The sequence below is a fragment of the Portunus trituberculatus genome, chromosome 4 (assembly GCF_017591435.1).
Source record: "Portunus trituberculatus isolate SZX2019 chromosome 4, ASM1759143v1, whole genome shotgun sequence".
In the NCBI taxonomy this organism is placed as follows: Eukaryota; Metazoa; Arthropoda; class Malacostraca; order Decapoda; family Portunidae; genus Portunus; species Portunus trituberculatus.
Genome location: NC_059258.1, coordinates 1,867,571 through 1,885,070, shown reverse-complemented (window position 1 = coordinate 1,885,070; position 17,500 = coordinate 1,867,571). Strand labels below are relative to the sequence as shown.

The 17,500-nt window shown below is 37.8% G+C and overlaps 1 protein-coding gene across 2 annotated transcripts in view; it reads right to left on the bottom strand.

Moving 5' to 3' along the window:
• Window positions 1-17,500, bottom strand: part of LOC123511905 (zwei Ig domain protein zig-8-like) — a 300,528-nt gene that overhangs the window by 228,838 nt on the left and 54,190 nt on the right. For both annotated transcript variants that reach the window (XM_045267980.1, XM_045267989.1), the window contains exon 2: window positions 8,618-9,541. In XM_045267980.1, the coding sequence (XP_045123915.1) occupies window positions 8,618-8,684 (67 nt within the window). In that variant the 5' untranslated portion in view covers window positions 8,685-9,541. The remainder of the gene's footprint in view (window positions 1-8,617; window positions 9,542-17,500) is intronic.

Here is a 17,500-nt window from a genome sequence, read left to right as displayed (position 1 = left end):
ACAAGAATTCGTAGCAAAACAAAGAAACAGAGAGAGAGAGAGAGAGAGAAAAAAAAATGAGATAAGAAGCAAAAGCAAAGAAAACGGGAGTAATGAGAGGGAGATAAGATAAGCAAAACAAACCACTTGCCTAACTTCACGCAATTAGCGAAAGGAAAGTCCAGGAAACAAAATATTAAAACCCACAAAACCAAAAAAAAAAAAAAAAATGATGGTAGTGGAAAATACTGAACGACATATTCATCTCCCCTTCATCATCCTCTCCTCTTCCTCCGACTATTCCTCTTTCCCTCTTCACCCCTTCACATCTCCCCCTTTTCCCATCACCCTCCTTTCTACAAATAAAAGAGAGACAGAGACAGAGACGTAGAAAAAAAAGAGGCCAAACTGACAGATACAAAAAGCTGCAGGGGAGCCGTTCCTCTGCCGCCCTTCACTCTGTCCGGAGATACAACATTAAGTCCTTTCGGGTCAGGCTGTGTACAGGGGCACGGCAAGGCTTAACGGGAACATGCCAGCTCGATTGACGCTCCGGAACACATGCAGCGCTATAAAAGCCGGAGAAACAAAGGCAGGAGGGTGATTCGAGCCGTTAAAAGAGGTGTTGCAGCGGCCCTGTGACGCTGACGAAGGCGGTGATGTAGTAATGTCTTGTTTCTCTCTCTCGTTTAGAGGTTGGAGGTGTTTTTGTTATTATTGTGCTATTGTGACGCGTGGCTGGTCATTTTAGCGTAGTGCCCCCTGTGTTTCAGTGTCCAGAGGGTTAGTTATAGAAAACGGGAGCTTGTTCTTCGGTTCTTTATGTTCTATGTTCCGTTTTCTCTTATTGCTAATGTCTTTATTTATTTTCGTTTTTTTTTAATATTATTTTTTTTTGTTTTAGTTTTTATTACTTATTTGTTTGTTAGTTAATTTGTTTATGTTATTTACTGGACCGTTTTCTATTTACTTGTGTTTGTTTCGCCACGTTTTCTTTAATATTACTTTTTCTCTCGTGTCAACAGAGTAATTAATGGAAAGTACTTTTTTTTCTTACTTTTTTTTCCTTTGGTATTTTATTTCATTTCATGTCCATTTAATTTCATCGTTTTGTGTGTGGGTGTTTCATATATACTCTCTCTCTCTCTCTCTCTCTATATATATATCTCTCTATCTATCTATCTCTGAATATAGAAAACTTGTTATTTTTACCCAATTTCTGCTTCACGAAGTCGTCTTGTTGTCGTGTTTCTGGCAGCGGATATTCGAAAACCCTTACTCCCCTCTATCCAAACCCTAATTCCCCTCAGATTGCCCCTTTCCTAACCCCTTCCCCTCACCGTCTCCCCTCGCTCACGAACTGAATGGAAGTGATAGTGATAGTAGTAGTGGTAGTAGTAGTGGTAGTAGTAGTGGTAGTAGTAGGTGTTGTCATGTCACTTTCACCTGCTAAACCTTATTTTTCCCCTCTTCTTTCCCTTCTCTCCCCCATTTGTCCATTTCTGGCTCTCCTCCACCCCTTTCTCTCTATCTTTCTTCCTTCCTTCCCTCCCTCCCTTTTATTACCTGTACTGCTAATTAATGCTTCTGGCCAGGTTCGCAGGTGAGGGTGAAAATGCCATATTTGTTCCTCACACACACACACACACACACACACACACACACACACACACACACACACATATATAGTTAGGGGTAAACATTTTTTTTCCCTGCCATCAAAAGAAATAATTACATAACCTGCACTAGGCAACAGAACTCACCTCACAACTAATTACTACAACATTCACTGCCGACACACCTGTTTACCTGTTAATGTGTAGGTGTGTTGCGCTGCACGATGGAGGGACGACTTAACTGATGGAATCTTTACTTAATTACCTTAACTATGCCTAAGCTAACCTGACAACACTCAAATTATCCTTACCAAACTTGAGGGAATGTAACTAAAACTTATCTAACCTAACCTAACCCAACCCAACCCAATCTAACCCAACTTAACCCAACCTATTCTAACTCAAAGTGGATCTAATCTAAGAACTGAATTTCATCATTAAGACTCAATACATACGAGAAAGCTGTCCATTATTTGTTGTTGTTGTTCTAGTTGTAGTACTAGTAGTAGTAGTAGTAGTAGCAGTAGTAGTAGTAGTAGCAGTATCACTAATGGTGGTTTTGATAAGTGGACTGAAATGCTAAAGAGATTCCAGGATTATCTTCACATTCATTCTAATCAGGTGTCTCAAATGAATTTTGGCCAAAGTGGTCTTAATGAGGAGTAATTGCTTGGTGAGGATGAGAGAGAGAGAGAGAGAGAGAGAGAGAGAGAGAGAGAGAGAGAGAGAGAGAGAGAGAGAGACTTCTGGTTAAATATTTTTCTTTCTCTCTCTCTCTCTCTCTCTCTCTCTCTCTCTCTCTCTCTCTCTCTCTCTCTCTCTCTCTCTTTCCTTCCACTTTCCCTTCCTCCTCATTTATTATTCCTTCTTTCCTCCCTACTTCCCTTCCTGTTACTTTGCATCAACCCTTTCCCTCCCTCTCCCTCTCCCTCTCCCCTCACTCACTCTCCCCTCACTGTCCCCTCTCCCTGCTTGTCTCCTGGCTTCCCACGATGCTTGCTATCTTTCATCTGTCCCCTTCGTCTCCCCTCTCTCCCTCTCTCTCCTCTCCCTCTCCCTGTCACTCTCCCAGCCTCTCCCAGCTTCTCCCAGCCTCTCCCTTTCGCCAGCGACCGCCAGACGAGTCCAATTAGGTGCCTAGGAATCTCGACCTTCATCTGCTTGATAATAAGATAGAAAAAGGGAAAAACAATGGCTCGGGGTAAGATAGGCGTATCACACACTCCTCTTCACGGCTCATTGACACCTTAGTTTTAAAGGGAAGACCGACCCTTATGATGTGTGGCTTCTAAGGGTGTCTTCTGTGTGTCTTGTGGCTTTGTGTTTTAATGAAGGAGGTGTGTGTGTGTGTGTGTGTGTGTGTGTGTGTGTGTGTGTGTGTGTGTGTGTGTGTGTGTGTGTGTAATTTTTTTTTTTTTTTGTGGTATTGTAAAAGTTAAAATTTTGGAAGATAAAGACATCAACAACAACAACAGTAGTAGTAGTAGTTGTAGTAGTAGCAGTAGTAGTAGTAGTAGTAGTAGTAGTAGTAGTAGTAGTAGTAGTAGTAGTAGTAGTAGTAGTAGTAGTAGTAATAGTAGTAGTAGTAATATTATTATTAGTAGTAGTAATAATAAAAATAATAATAATGATAATAATAATAGAAATAATAATAATAATAGAAATAATAATAATAATAATAATAATAATGATAATACAGAAGTTTGATGTTTAGTTTCTCCCTCTCTCTCTCTCTCTCTCTCTCTCTCTCTCTCTCTCTCTCTCTCTCTCTCTCTCTCTCTCTTGGTTGATCGAACAAATATGACACACAATAAAAAAAAGGCGAAGCTCTTCTGGAATGTTGGGTTTTTCCTTTGCAAATTTAGTTTTGAAAAGCTTCCCAGGCAGCGGTGCGAGTTTCAATTAGTTTCACACGTTTTAGAAATTGTGTTTCGTTTGTTCCTCTTTTTTTTCTTTTTTTTTTTTTTTTCGTCTGTGTGTCAGGGCATTTTTTTTCCAATTTTTCACCAGTTTTCAAATTCTCTTTTTTTTTCTCACTTTTTTTTCAGCCACTCAGTCTTTCACTTCACCACAAAAGTGTTTAGTCATATTTTTTCCCTTTGTATTTTTTCCCCACCTGTTATATTCAGTATTTTAAAGTATTTGTTCTACTTTTTTTTTCCCTTTCACTTTTCTGTAACTCGTTTCTTTATTATGCATTTCTGTATCCTTGTTCCTTTTTCCTTTCAATTTTTTTTTTTCATATTAAACTTTCATTTCTTTGCTTTCACCTCTTTGTTATTTGCTTCCCTAGTGTGTGTGTGTGTGTGTGTGTGTGTGTGTGTGTGTTGCGTCCCTAAAATTTGATGTGTGCTATGGTACGTGTTTTGAAATGTCACTGTGGATGAATGTGAGTGTGGGTGGATCTGTGTGGGTGGATGGGTCAGTGGTGCATGGGGTGTAGAAAGGTGGATAGAAGTATGTGGATAAACGGATGAGAGATAACTTAAAAGAAAAACAGATAAACACAGAAAAAATACAAATACAAATATATATAAACGAGGAAAAATGAGAAAGAAAAATGAAGAATAAAACAAAAAAATTGTCTGTTAAATAAATGAGTCATCCCTTGATAAAGAAATATATGCAAATGAGATGGTAATGAAAACTGGCAGTGGTATTATCGTTTTCTCTGACTCTCATTTTACTAAACACCACATTGTTCTGTTTCTCCCGCTCATGAATAGGCCGGTGGGCAGTAAATGTCGCTTTATATTACGCTGTATTCCAATCTGGTTCGTAAAAAATAGCAAGGATGAAAACTGAAATCTTTATTGGAAGTGTCTGAATGTTTTTTGTGCGCTTAGATCTTATTAAAGAGTGTTTGAGTGTTTATATCAGTGTTTGTATCGGATTGAAATGTCTATGATGAGTCTGAATCATTAGTATTTATTCCAGTACTTTATGATTCCCTATATACTCAAGTGCTCATACTTTTAATTTGGCTGTTTATATGCGATTCAAAAGCATGTTACCCTTTAGATCTATACTACTGAACCTACATATACATCCTTTGAATCCTTTACTTTTCCCTGTAACAAATCTTTCCATGAATCTATGCAATTGTACCAGAACCTTTATACTTACACATTGATTACCTGATTCTCTTTAAAGGGTTTCCAATCTTAGTGTTGAGTCCACATGTAGTCTTTCAGCACCTTCACTTTAAGTCGAGTATAGAAGATTGAATTCCACGTACAGTATAAAGGGTTCCGGTGTGTTATGGCGTGCGTACCTGATACTTTCATTTAGGTAAAATATAGATTACTGGAAGTCTCTCCTTGTGGTTGAAGTGGATGGATGTTATTACTAAAACAAAAACGAGACAGAGGGAGAGAAAAAAGAGAAAAGCGTCCTCTTGCAAAAGTCGATTCTATGTACTTGGTGTATAAGGGTGAGAATCGCAGACTCATACGAAGAAAGTATTAAGGCAAAAAAAAAAGAAGGGGAATATTTGGTATTTTTTTTATGAATAGAGAAATCGTACCAGCGTTTAGTGAGATTGAAGAAAGACTTTTGTTACATATGTATTGATTTAGACGGCAGTGGTGTGTGTGTGTGTGTGTGTGTGTGTGTGTGTGTGTGAGAGAGAGAGAGAGAGAGAGAGAGAGAGAGAGAGAGAGAGAGAGAGAGAGAGAGAGAGAGAGAGAGACAGAGACAGACAGACAGACAGATAAAGAGACAGAAAGAGAGAGTTTTCAATTACAACTTCACCAACAAAGATTTAGAAATGAAAAATAAAAATAAAGGCAAGGTGTAGATAGCCATGAGTGTGTGTGTGTGTGTGTGTGTGTGTGTGTGTGTGTGTGTGTGTGTGTGTGTGTGTGTGTGTGTGTGGCAGGTAACTGAAGAATAATTACTCAGGTGTGAAGGCAAGAACAGGTAAGTACAGGTAAGGACAGGTAAGGGAAGGTAAAGGTGTAGAGAGCAGTGAGACATAACCGAGTGAGGGGTGCATGATAGTGGCGCAGCTTGTCCAGGTATGGAGGGAGCGGGCAGGTGAGAAAAGATAATGCAGGTGTGGGAGTGTTGGTGGTAGTGGTGGTAGTGTTGGTAGTGTTGGTGGGAATGTGGGAGTTGTATCTAATCCAACGTTACGATCTTGCTGAGGGAGAACTGGATGACAGAGAGAGAGAGAGAGAGAGAGAGAGAGACTGAGAGAGTGCATAAAAAAACAGTGGATCAACAGAAATGAAACCGGATATTAAGATGTGAAATGAGCGAACACAAGACTAAGATTACTAAGAGAGATTGGCGGATGAAAGAAACATGATATTTCCTCTTTTTTTCCCCTCTCCCACTCTTCCCCTCTTTACTACTCTCATTTCTCTACCCTTATCTCTCTTTCTTTCTCTCCATCTACTCCTCTCTCTCATCTATTCTGCTCTTTCCATTTTTCTTTCTTATTCCTCTCATTCTCGTTACTGCCTCTTCTTTCTCCTCCTCCTCTCCATGTCCTCTGTTCTGTATTTGTTATCCTCAGCTATCACCTCTCCCCCTCTCCCTCTCTTCCTCTCCCTCTCCCTCTTCATCACGTCAGCCAAACACTCGCCAAAATGTAAACAAATATCTGAACGTAAAAGATTAATTTTTCTCTCCCTTTCCTCGCTGAGTGGAGAGACGAGGGAAAAAAAAATGGGAAGTACTTAGTAGTCTTAGAAAAAATGTGATTACTCCTCTTCCTCCTCTTCCTCCTCCTCCTCCTCTTCCTCATTTTCTTTCCCTTTCTTTTTTTCCCCTCCTCCTTTTCATTAAAATGCATCAAAGTGAAGCACTAGTCGGTGATTGAGAAAAGAAAACGAAGAAGTACTTGTAAGGTATTTAATCTTGTGCTATAAAAGAAAATGGGCTACGGAGGAATGTTAATTTTTCTTCCCGTACTCTCTCTTTTTTTTTCTGAACGTGGAGTGGGTAAGAAAAGAACGTAAAATGCAGAGTCGTACTAATGTTGAGAGTACTCGAGCTGTGTTTCTCTTAATGGAATGCCTTTAGTGCAGTTTCCTCTTTTAATTCGTGTAGTGTTAAGTGCAGTAGAGGAAATCCTGACTTTTTTACTCATTAGGGAAAAAGTGAGAAAAGTGAGAAAAGTAATCTTCATTTAATAAGGTCAGGTGAAAAGAAACACTTGGATTTTTTTATTTGTAGAATGTAAAGTGCATTGGTGTTCAAGTGAATTACGAAAATCTTTTACTTTTATCATTAACTTCTTCAGTATTAAGACGTGTTTTCATACTCACTCTGCTTACTACTTGGTGATTTTATACAGTTTCAGAATCGCATGTGGGGGATTGAAATAGTGAAGACTTTGACCATTAATCTTCTGCCCTTCATAGACACTTCTTAATGTCAATAAAATGGTCTAATCGTACACAAAATCTCAACGTAAAACTGCACCAAACTACTGAAGGGATTAATAGGTTAAACTTCAAGAAAATCAAATAGGAACTGATATCTTAACTTGCTATTGCTATCATATGGAAGAACAAACTTATCTTTTTCAGTATTTATAGTTGCTAAGTGTGAAATGTAGTGTTATCAACCGTATTTGAAGGAGATGCGACTTTTTGCCTAATTTTTGTGGTTAATCACTCAAAAATAATGACATTTAAACCTTCCTGCACTCCCATTAACCCCTTACCTACCATGAAGTGTTTCCATATCCATTCAGCTTACTATTTGGTGATTTTCTACAGCTTCAGAAACTTATGTTGGGGATTAAAATAGTGAAGACTTTGGCCATTAATCTTCTTCCCTCTATAGACCCTGCCTAATGTAAATAAAATCGTCTAATCGTACACAAATCTCAGGTAGAAATGTGCCCCAGTATTGAAGGGATTAAAGACAACTAACTCTCAGATGAACTCTCAAGAAATCCATGTTGCGTTATTCTTTTCAATTGAACAAAGGAAATTAAACGCCACACCTTTTAGTATCTCAAGAATTTAATTAGATAACATTGACTTGGTATTTAACAGTTTTTGAGATCATGAACGTTTACATAAAGAAAAAGATACACAAAGTTTCCTTCAGCCATTTCGAATTTTAATTCCTTCAGTACTGGAACGCAATTTAACATGGGTTTTGTGAACGATTAGACGAATTTATTGACATTAGCAAGGGTCTATGGAGGTCAGAAGATTATTGGCCACAGTCTTCACTATTCTAATCCCACACATAAGTTTCTGAAGCTGTATAAAATCACCAAATACTCACCAGAATGAATATGAAAACGCGTCCTGGTACTTAAGGGGTTAATTACAGCTTTCTTAAATCTGAGGTTATTTTTGGCATTTTTCAATTGTAACGGAAGTGTGATTTCCTAGAACTCTCCAAAAAAAAAAGGGAAAAATAACACTTTCATTAGTAATTTTCAGGCGAATTTTCACGAAACATTGCCGGCCTTGTGATGTATTTGATGTAATTCGTATTAACCTAACACAAAAGAAAAAAAATACAGACCAAAAGGGATTCTACTTTAAAAAGAAAATACAGAAGAGGGAAAAAAGGTCAAGCCATATTTGCAGTCCAGTTTTGACGGAAGGCCGGAACTTATGTATTTTTCAAGGTAAGATGGAAAAAATTAGCAGGTGTAGGCCTTACAGAAAAAAGAATATTGACCCAAAGAGATTGCACTTAAAACACACACACACACACACACACACACACACACACACACACACACACACACACACACACACACACACACACACACAGAAAAGAGAAAAAAAGAGTCAAACCATATTTTTTTAACCAGTTTTTTTTTCAGTCCAGTTTTGAGGAAAGGCTTGACCCAAAGAGATTCTACTTAAAACACACACACACACACACACACACACACACAAAAGAAAAAAAAGTTAAACCATATTTTTTTCAACCAGTCCAGTTTTGAGGAAAGGCTGGGCGCTACTGATGTATTTTTCAAGGTAAGATTGAAAAAATGAGCAGGTGTAAAACTAAGCCTCTTACCTCCTCGCTCTACTCACCTTGAGAGAAGAGGATGAAGAGAAGCTGAAGAGTCTCTGAAAGTGTGAAGAGAGGGAGAAGGCGCATCGTGGTGAGGAGGTGGTGCAGAGAAGACCCTCACACTCTCTCTCTCTCTCTCTCTCTCTCTCTCTCTCTCTCTCTCTCTCTCTCTCTGGTGTTATCTCACTCGGTTCTTCGTTTTCGCCACTGTTCTTTTTTTATTTGAGTTCCTTCTCTTAATGCTTCACCCTCACATCGTTTTCTCTCACTTCCGTTTTCTTTTACGTCACTTGGTTTCTCAAATGGTGCAGTTTTTCATGTTTCACGTCATTTATTCACTGTTTATGCAGTTTATTTGAATTTTCTCTGCTTTGATGTTCTTTTTTCTCAAAGTGATCTAATTTTGTGGTATTCAATTATTCAACGTCGAGGTTTTTTTTTTTTCTCTCTTTTCACGTATATTTTCTTTTCTACGGAGGTTTTTTGGTTAAGTTTTGCGGTGACTTCAAAAGCAGTGTCATATGTTTACAATTAAGGGGAAAAATTCGCTTAATCGCACACTTCTTTGATAATGTTTTGAAATTTTACCACGAAGAAATTGTCACTACCAAGAATATTCAGTTAAGATATTGCAACTTTCCTTTTATTTATTATGGTTTTTATTCTTTTCCATCGTCAATACTTTCACTACTATTCGTTCCTGTTTCTTTGCAGTTCATTCTTTTAATTCATTGATAGTTTTTCCTATATTAAATCCATTAATTTCTAGTTCAGTTTCATCATTTTCAATCCATTCAGTTCAATATTTACAAATTTTCACTGTTTTGCACTGTAGTATTGATAAATTCTTGGTGGTTTCTTGCTTTATTGATTGTTATGATTGAAGTTAAAAGCACTGTTTGCTCTCCTCCCTCAGTGTGTGTCCAGAATTCACTCAAGTCACCCTGGAACAAAGAAAATGGAGAGTGTTAGTGCAGGAAACAATACTATTACATGCCCACATCACCATTAACCCCTTCAGTACCATGACGCGTTTCCATATTCATTCTCGTGACTATTTGGTGAATTTACTGCTTCAAAAACTCATGTGGGAATTAAAATAGTGAAGACTGTGGCCATTAATCTTCTGACCTCCATAGACCCTTCCTAATGTCAATAAAATGCCCTCAAAACATGCTGAACTGTCTTAAAATGCGCAAAAAAATGCCAAACTGTCTTAAAGTGTCCTCAAAACATACCAAACTTTAAAAAAAAAAAATACCCACAAAACATGTCTCCATATTCATCCTGCTTACTATTTGGTGATTTCACACAGCTTCAGAAATTCATGTGAGGGATTAAAATAGTGAACACTGTGGCTATTAATCTTCTGACCTCCATAGACCCTTCCTTATGTCAGTAAAATGGTCTAATCGTACATAAATCTCAAGGTAAAAATGTGTCCCAGTATTGAAGGGGTTAACTGCTTCAATACTAGGATGCATTTTTACCTTAATTTTGGGGAATAATTAGATGATTTTATTTGTATTAAGAAGGGTCTATGGTGGTAGAAAGATCACTGGCCATTATTTACTATGTTAACCTCAATATACGTTCTTATTGTTACTTGTACTCGTGTTTCGTTTGCAATTTGTGATTTCATTGATTTTTTTTCCTGATTCGTGTCGTTTTTTTTCCGTATTTCTTTTCACTCTTGTAAGTTTCTACCGCCTCACTTCTCTTCCTCTCCTTTCTGGGTCTATGGTGGTAAAAATATCACTGTATTTTACTATTCTAATCCCAGTATATGTTCCTGAACCTGCATGAAATCGCCAAAATAGTAACCACAATGAATACGAAAACGCGGCATGGTACTGAAGGAGGTTAACCACTAATATCACCAGACAATAATCACAAATATCGGCTGTACTTCTTAGACTTCCCTGAAAAATAATCAAACTTTTACTTCCACGTACAAATGTGTTCTCGTGAAGGGACAAATTATATCCTTCTGTTTGTTCTTCCTCTGTGTTCCTTTGTGTTTAAATTTCAACATGCACGTTGGCTTTGGAAGAGAAAGGAAGGGATGGACGAGGAGTAAAGAGGATGGAAGGTGAAGTGGAAAGAAGAGAAGAGGTGGAAAAAATTGCGTTCTATATTAACTCTCTTTATTGCTTGTTCTTCCTCTGTGTTCCTTTGTGTTTAAATTTCAACATGCACGTTGGCTTTGGAAGAGAGAGGAAGGGATGGACGAGGAGTAAAGAGGATGGAAGGTGAAGTGGAAAGAAGAGGAAGAGGAGAAAAAATTGCGTAGTATATGAACTCTCATTATCTCTTAATCCTCCACATTTGAAACCTTTGTTATGTTTATGGTTTGTTATTTGTTACCGTAACTAGATGATGATGACGATGATGAGGAGGAGGAGGAAGAGAAGGAGATGGAGGAGGAGGAGGATGTAGAAGAAGAGGAGAAAGAAAGAAAAGAAAGAAAAGATTGATAAGAAAGAACAGGAGTGGAGAAAAAAAAATGGTTGCCAAAGAAAGGATTAAGAATGAACAAAAGAAGAATGAAAGAGGAGAAAGATTGTAGACGTAAAAGGAGAAGGGCAAGACGAGAACAAGACAGGGAAACAAGAGAAGGAGGAGGAGGAGCAAAAAGAAAACGAATAGGTGAAAGAGGAAGAGATTGCTAGGACAAGAAAGAAGAAGGAAGGGAGACGAAACATGAAAAGGAGGACGAAAGGAATAGAAAGCAAGAACAAATAAGAAAAGCAAGAACAGAAGGAAGAGGGGAAGAAACAAGATAAGGAGTAGGAAGAAGAGGAGGATGACAAAGGATAGAGAGTTGGACCACAAGTAGGAGTAGCAAAATAAGGAGGAGGAGGAGGAGGAGGAGGAGGTACTTGGGGATCAGTACTGAAGTTGAAGGTTGTGTCTATTGTACAAATTTACGAGAGTCCATGCTGGGTAATTCTCACGCAGCAGCACCTTGTCAAAGAGAGAGAGAGAGAGAGAGAGAGAGAGAGAGAGAGATTAATACCAGTGTCTCAGTTTCTTCTCAGATATCATGTTGACAAAGAGGTGAAAGAAATCACATGGAAGTTTTCAAATTACAGTCACACACACACACACACACACACACACACACACACACACACACACACACACACACACACACACACACACAGTCGTAATTCTTCACGGCACTTGCACCGGAAGCTGTTTTTGACAAGTAACCATCACTACACAGAGACAGGAAGGTTAATTTATAGACCTCACCTGTCTTAATTCATCATGCAGCTCCATGACTCTCTTCTCTGACACACACACACACACACACACACACACACACACACACACACACACACACACACACACACACACACACACACACACACACACACACACACACACACACACATTTTTTTCGAAGGCAGAATCAAAATCTAGTTAGAATAGCAATTTAGAATCTTTTTTTTTCTTGTCCTATGAAGATTCCATGCGCACACACACACACACACACACACACACACACACACACACACACACACACACACACACACACACACACACACACACACACGCAGTCAGTATGTTTTCTTTCATCGTTCTCATATTTCTCTCGTCTCTCATCTCTCTCTCTCTCTCTCTCTCTCTCTCTCTCTCTCTCTCTCTCTCTCTCTCTCTCTCTCTCTCTCTCTCTCTCTCTCTCTCTCTCTCTCTCTCGTACAACACACTCTCAGGCGCCGCGGTATAGAATGGTATGCTAATGTTATATTTCGGTAATGTTTATATAATGATCAAACTCCTTAGCTCCCGCCAAGACTGTGATGGTAGCGGAGAGAGAGAGAGAGAGAGAGAGAGAGAGAGAGAGAGAGAGAGAGAGATTACACTGACTCACTTTCCCGAAATGGTGGTGACACTACGCAGGAAAAACGGAAAGAAAAGAAGAGGAGGAGGAAAACTGTAATCGGAAGGTTTTGGGGTGGAAAGAGAGAAGCTTTTGGGGGAAAAAAAAATAGTTTGTTTCCATTTCATAGCGTTTATGTTTCCCTGTTCTCCTTCAGACTGTTTTGGATGTCAGTGTTTGGGAATTTATTTTGTACACAGGAACAAAATTGCTTTCTCTTCCCAATTATAGGAGAAGGAGGAGGTCGAGGAGGAGGAGGAGGAGGAGGAGGAGGAGGAGGAGGAGGAGACAAGATTAGAAAGAAGAAGAAAAAGATGAAATGGAAAAAAAATAAAAGTGTAGAAATAATAATAATGATAATGATAAGTAGGAGTAGAAATATAAAGTGGAAGAAGAGGAAAAGATAATGAGGAGCAGAGGAAAAGAACAAGGAAAACAGAAAACAAGAAGACACAGTATATGATCAACAACAACAACAAAAGCAACAACAACAATATCAACAAGGAAGCAGAGAAGACAAAAAGATTAGTAAAAGAAGAAAACAATAGGAAGAAATGGAAGGAAACGAGTAAATAATAATAATAATAATAAATAGTGGAAGAAATATGAAGAGGAGGAAGAGGAAAAGATAATGAAAAGTAGAAGAAAAGAACAAGGAAGAGAAGAAGAGGTTGCAGATGAACAACAACAACAACAACAACAACAACAACAACAACAATACAATATAACTCAATAATATGAATAAACGTAGAGGAGGAAATAATGATGATAAAAAATAGAAACAAAGTGGAGGAAGAGGAAAAAAAATAATGAATAGTAGAAGAAATGAACAAGGAAAAACAAGAATCTGCATACGAACAACAAGAACAACAACAACAACAACAACAATAACAATACTGTATAACTATAATATATATGAATCTACGTCACGAAGGGGACAAAATATAAAGGAATACTCTGCAATTCACTTCTCATTTTCCTCGCCAGGTTCAGGTTGAGCGGGATTTGGGCTAGAATTGGGCTAGATTGGGCTAGGATAGGATGGGGTAAGATTACAGAACCAAGATATTAATTTCAGACTCAGTGTGCGAGAGAGATTGGAAAGGGGAGGACGTGTGTGTGTGTGTGTGTGTGTGTGTGTGTGTGTGTGTGTGTGTGTGTGTGTGTGTGTGTGTGTGTGTGTGTGTGTGTGTGTGTGTGTGTGTGTGTGTGTCTGTGTGGAATCTTCATAGGACAAGGAAAAAAAAAAATGGGATTCTAAATTGCTTTTTTCTGATTAGGTTTTGATTCTTTCTTCGAAAAAATATTACTACTACTACTACTACTACTACTACTACTACTACTACTACTACCACCACCACCACCACCACTACCACTACCATTACAACTACTATTACTACTACTACTACTACTACTACTATTACTACTACTACTACTACTACTGCTACTAAAACAAACATTACCTTTCCGTATTTAAAGAAGGTGAATGGAAAAAAAATCCTTACAATACAAAAGAGGAGGAGGAGGAAGAGAAGGAAGAGGAGGAGGAGGAGGAGGAGGAGGAGGAGGAGGAGGAGGAGGAAGGATGCTGAAGGGATAAGTTCATCTCTTCCTTAACTCCTTTAGCCAAGTTTCCTCTTGTTATAGGAAGAGAGTCTGGGTATAACCATTAGGCGGGGGGGAAGGGAGGGAGAGAGGGAGGGAAGGTGGGAGGAGGAGGAGGAGGAGGAGGAAGGGAGGACAGAAGGGAAGAGACGGTGAGTGGGCGGGAGAGGGAGATAGGGAGGGAAGAGAAAGACTGGGGGAAGGTGTCAGTGATGAGAGAGAGAGAGAGAGAGAGAGAGAGAGAGATTAATCAGAAGACAAAGAACAATATTATAAGGTGTAATAATGATGAGGTAGGAAGATTCATGTTATTTTGACTACAATAAAGGAAACTAGAGAAATATTTAAACATGTAGCAGTTTTTTTATTAAGTATTGAGACAGAGAGACAGAGACAGATTAATCAAAAGACATAAAGTATAGTATAATGTAGCGTAATAATGATGAGGTAGGAAGATTCATGTTATTTTGACGACAGCAAAGCAAACTAGAGAATTATTTAAGCATGTACCAAGTTATTTCATTATTTATTGTCTCACAGTCATTGAGGAGAAAGGAAAAATAGAAAATAGGGAAAAATAGGAAATAGTTTTGTCTCCATTGTGTTTTCTTATTTTCCTTCAATTTTGTATCGAATTCTCTTTTTCTTCCTTGATTCCAATTTATGAGCTTTTCTTTGTTCATAGATTATTTGTTATTACTTTCATTTTTATTATTTTATTTCTGACATGTATTTGTTTGTATTTCTTAATATTTTCTCCTTTTTCTTCTATTTTGCGTCGAATTCTTTTACTTTTCCTTGATTTTTATTGGTGAGCGTTTGTTTGTCTACGGATTGCGTCCATTACCAAGAAGGAAGGAAGGAAGGAAGGAAGGAAGGAAGGAAGGAAGGAAAGAAAAAGTAACAATTGAATTCACCTGTTTCCTCTCGTTCACTACATGTCTCTCTTTAATCATAGCCCAGTACCCTCTCTCTCTCTCTCTGTCTCTCGTCGATTTTTTTTCCACTATTTTTGTCGTTTTGATTAATTCTATATGTTTCTTCTTTTTTATTATCGTCTTTCTTGTTTCCTCTTTCTCATTGACTCATTTCCTGTTATTCCTCGACCTTTGTAATGAGATTTTCCTGTTTTTTTGTTGTTGTTTTTTGTCATTTTTCCCTTGTTATTTGTCTCCTAGTGTGGTATTCAATCGGGGTTCATTTCGTGGTATGTGATAAGAAGCTTGTTTGGGTTGTTTTTCCTACAGTATATCTTGATTGTGTGTGTGTGTGTGTGTGTGTGTGTGTGTGTGTGTGTGTGTGTGTGTGTGTGTGTGAGCTCTAACTCTCATTCTTTATTGAGACCTAACAATATACCACAGAAAAAACAAGAAAATATTAATTGTGTGTGTGTGTGTGTGTGTACGTGTGCGTGTGTGAGATCTAACCTTCATTATATATTTTCATGATTTAGCTCTATACCACAAAAAAATCTGCTACTTTTCCTTTCCTACTACTCCTAAGAAAATTAATGGGTATTTTTCCTACAGTGTTTCCTGATTGTGTGTGCGTGTGTGTGTGTGTGCGTGTGCGTGTGAGTTCTAACCTTCATTCCTTATTTAGACCTAAAGATATGCCACAAAAAGCAACAAAAACATTAATTCTGCTACTTTTTCCGACCACTCCTAAGAAAAAGTGAAAGAAAATTGTCGAGATTAATGATAGTGTCTAAAAATCTTGGTATCTGCTTCCGTGTCTCTCATCTTTCTTCATTTATTCTTCTCCTTACTTCCTTCTTCATGTCTTCATTCTTATCTTCTTTCTTACGTATTTCATTTCTTCCGAATTTCAAGGCACAGCAATATGAACGTATTAAAACTGAAGGTAATTGAACGAATACCCCGTGATACAATTCCAGCTGACATTGTTTTCTGAAATGGCGACATAAAATGAGATGTAACTCCGCTGCTTATAAATATTTTCTCGTGTCGTGTCGTGTCGTGTCAGGGCTGAGTGGGTCTTTACACGTGCACTAATTAAACATGGCATTATTGTACCTTAAATTATATGTATTTTTTTTTTTTTTGCTTTATTTTCTTTTTTTTATTTTACTTGAAGTGTTATTATTGCCATTATTTTCTTTTGTTTGTCTTTTTTTTCGTTTTTATAGTAATGTTTTTTTCGTATTTCATGTTTTGTTTTCTTTATTTGTTGTTGTTGATGTTGTTGTTATTATCATTGTTGCTGTTTTGTTTTTAGTATATTTGTATTTGATCACCACCACCACCACCACCACCACCATCATTAACATAATCACGACAAAGGAGAATAACAGTGAAAAAAAATTATTATTATTACTATTTATATTATTATCATTATTATTATTATCATTATTATTATTAACCTTGACATCTAACAAGAGAATAAATGATGGAATGATCTTTCCATTATCGTTATTGTTATTATCACTACTACTACTACTACTACTACTACTACTACTACTACTACTACTACTACTACAACAACAACAACCACAACAACAACAACCACAAAACAACAACAACAAAAACTACTACTATCACTACTACTACTACTACTACTACTACTACTATTACGACTACTACTACCCTGCACTCACTTCTGCTCAATATTCCATTATAAATAAGAAGATTTAGAAATGAAGCCAATCATTCTAGAGTGAAGCCTGCAGCAATACATTAGCGGGCAGAATTCACCCACTTTTTCTAATACGAGGAGTAAAATTAACCAATGAGAAAAAAATGTAAAGCTGTTTTTCCTCATCCGATACCTTGGAAAACTGAAAGAAAAATGTGAAAATAAAACGTAGTAAAAAAAGAAAAGTCTGTATTTTTTTCACCACTCTCATGTTCCGCATTTTTATTTCTCCAAAACTTTACATCAGAAAGGCTCGAACCCCAGAGAGAGAGAGAGAGAGAGAGAGAGAGAGAGAGAGACACGTAGATCAAAGGTTAAAGAGAGTTCGAATACCTCTTGACAGTCACAAATTTGAGAGAGAGAGAGAGAGAGAGAGAGAGAGAGAGAGAGAGAGAGAGAGAGAGAGAGAGAGAGAGAGAGAGGTTAACTTTGCTACGACCCCATAACAGCTCACATGACACTGGTAAAGGTTATGACAAAGCGTTACCTCTCCTTCCTAAAAAACTGCCTTGAGCTAGGATAGAACTTGTAACCTTTAGAGCAGAGCAGAGAGAGAGAGAGAGAGAGAGAGAGAGAGAGAGAGAGAGAGAGAGAGAGAGAGAGAGAGAGAGAGAGACGTGCGAGGAGAAACATATTTTTATAACAACTGTGAGGAAAATACTAAAACATTGAGAACTTTCCGTGGAGAGAGAGAGAGAGAGAGAGAGAGAGAGAGAGAGAGAGAGAGAGAGAGAGAGCTACCAACTAACAGAGC